The sequence below is a fragment of the Phytophthora parasitica genome, assembly GCF_000247585.1.
Source record: "Phytophthora parasitica INRA-310 unplaced genomic scaffold supercont2.54, whole genome shotgun sequence".
Classification (NCBI taxonomy): domain Eukaryota; phylum Oomycota; class Peronosporomycetes; order Peronosporales; family Peronosporaceae; genus Phytophthora; species Phytophthora nicotianae.
This window is the reverse complement of record NW_008649040.1, coordinates 177,469-179,368: the sequence shown is the minus strand read 5'-3', so window position 1 is coordinate 179,368 and position 1,900 is coordinate 177,469. Positions and strand designations below refer to the sequence as shown.

Genomic DNA, 1,900 nt, shown 5'->3' with positions numbered 1-1,900 from the left:
CTGGGTTAGCACGGTCTTTCTACGAGACTCTGGGAATCAAGAAACTATATGGAGCTGCCTATCACCCCCAGACTCAGGGACTGGTCGAACGCTTCAATGGCACTCTCCTTAGCATGCTACGCTTGTTCGTTCGTAAGTCTCAGGACGATTGGGATCTTTACCTGCCTAGCGTTCTGTTCGCCTATCGGACCTCATTCCACGAAGCTCTACGTGACTCGACTTCGGACCGTACCTGGAAATTCCGATTTGCTCTCTCTCTCTCTCTTTGGATTTATGGATTTCGATTTTTCTGGATTTCTAATTTCGACCTACATTTTGGATTGTACTCAATGAACACGCTTGCTGTGTGGGGCTCTGTACCCCGTATCTGCCTGGAACCATCACGACTAAGACAATAGCAAAAGCAATAAGGATCGGTGCATTCAATTACTGGACTGCATGAATACGGGCCGTTGAGATGGGACTGTCTTCAACTAATTTCGCGAGCTTACTTCTTCGACTTCGGCACGTCCCCGTCAGCCCGACCTTTTGAACGCGTGCGTTTAGCGGGCGGCGATAACTCTGGTGTCGGACTGCGAGATCGCCTCTGACCTACTAGCGAAGAACGACGGGCTCCAGAACGCTGAGCTACGGAAGCCGAACGTCGAGCCCTGGCGATAGAACTCGAAGTAGACACGGTTACTGACCCCGTCCGTGGAATTGGCGACAGCGAACGAGTAGCGCGTGAAGGAGCCGAGGAATGCTTCGGAGAGGACGTCGACCGTTTGATAGGCTGGCTGGGGGGCTCCCTATTAGTTGCGGAAGATGTAGGAGGCTCGTCCTCTGCGGAGACAGGAGTGGCCTCGCTCGTAGACGCCGCTGTAGCCGGTGGTTTCTCTTCGGTTTCGTCCTCACCTACACTGGATGTTCGGACCTCACCTGGCCCTCTCGCCGCGAAAGTAGCGTCCGAAAACATGAAGTGGTTCCAACCCGTACGTTGTAATTCGCGTTCATCGTAGGCTGGAGCTGTGGGCTCCCGGTACGTGCCTTCGCGCAAGGCTTTTGCCTCTTTCACTTCACGCTGGACAATTCTGGCACAGTTTCGAAGACTATCCCAGGGCCATCCTACTCCGAACCACCACGACTGACCCTTACGGCGCGAGATGATGTCATGAAGGACTCGAGCTAGAGCTCGATCGCTCAACCGATGTTCCTTCTTGGGATTGTTCGGATCTAGGGCTCCGAGATTCACTAAAAGTGAAGTCACATTGGTGAATCCTCCTTCATCGAGACGGAACGGTTGGAGAGCGCTCTTCATCTTCCCCGTGTAAGCGTCAGGATCACGCCGCAACAGCTCGCGGAGGTTCTCGATGACCGGACCGTAATACGATTTGGCGTCTCCTGTGTTCCGCCCAGGCTGCCCACCCATCCACATGAGTCGGCGATTGCTAGTACAGGCCTCGAACTGACTCAAGAAGCCGAAATAGCCCCACGTTTCGATGCACATGCTGAGGAACTTGATCCGAGCAATGTGAGCCTGCATCTTGAGCTTTCGACGACTGTTTAGGAGTTGCTGCGACCGGTATGGAATATTCAGTTGCCAGTCGAAGAACGCCGGACGGAACTTCATCCACCAGCGCCAGTGCTCAACGTGGATGTGGAAGAAGGCGTCCTGATCATACCACACCTCGGAGTCGGTCCATGGGTAGGACAATTCGTGCACGCTTACGTCCTTGAGCGCCGCTACCTTGAAGAGGGCTTCCAAGTCGTCGGCAACGTCCTGTGGAGTGCCCACGGTGAGATCGAAGCGAAAGTAGCGCTTCGGAGCTGGCCGAGAGCACTGCATGGCGCTGCTAAGCGAAGGCGAACGCTCCCTTGGGGATTTCTCCTTCTTGGACTTGGACTTCTCCTTCTTGGCCTT

General features: G+C 54.5%; 1 protein-coding gene across 1 annotated transcript; it reads right to left on the bottom strand.

Moving 5' to 3' along the window:
* Positions 1–487: 487 nt before the first annotated feature.
* On the bottom strand, positions 488–1,825 carry PPTG_15821 (hypothetical protein; the record flags this gene model as incomplete). The annotated part of the gene is made up of 1 exon (XM_008913573.1): positions 488–1,825. One exon carries the CDS (start codon positions 1,823–1,825, stop codon positions 488–490), a length of 1,338 nt encoding a protein of 445 aa, XP_008911821.1.
* Between the last annotated feature and the right edge of the window lie 75 nt (positions 1,826–1,900).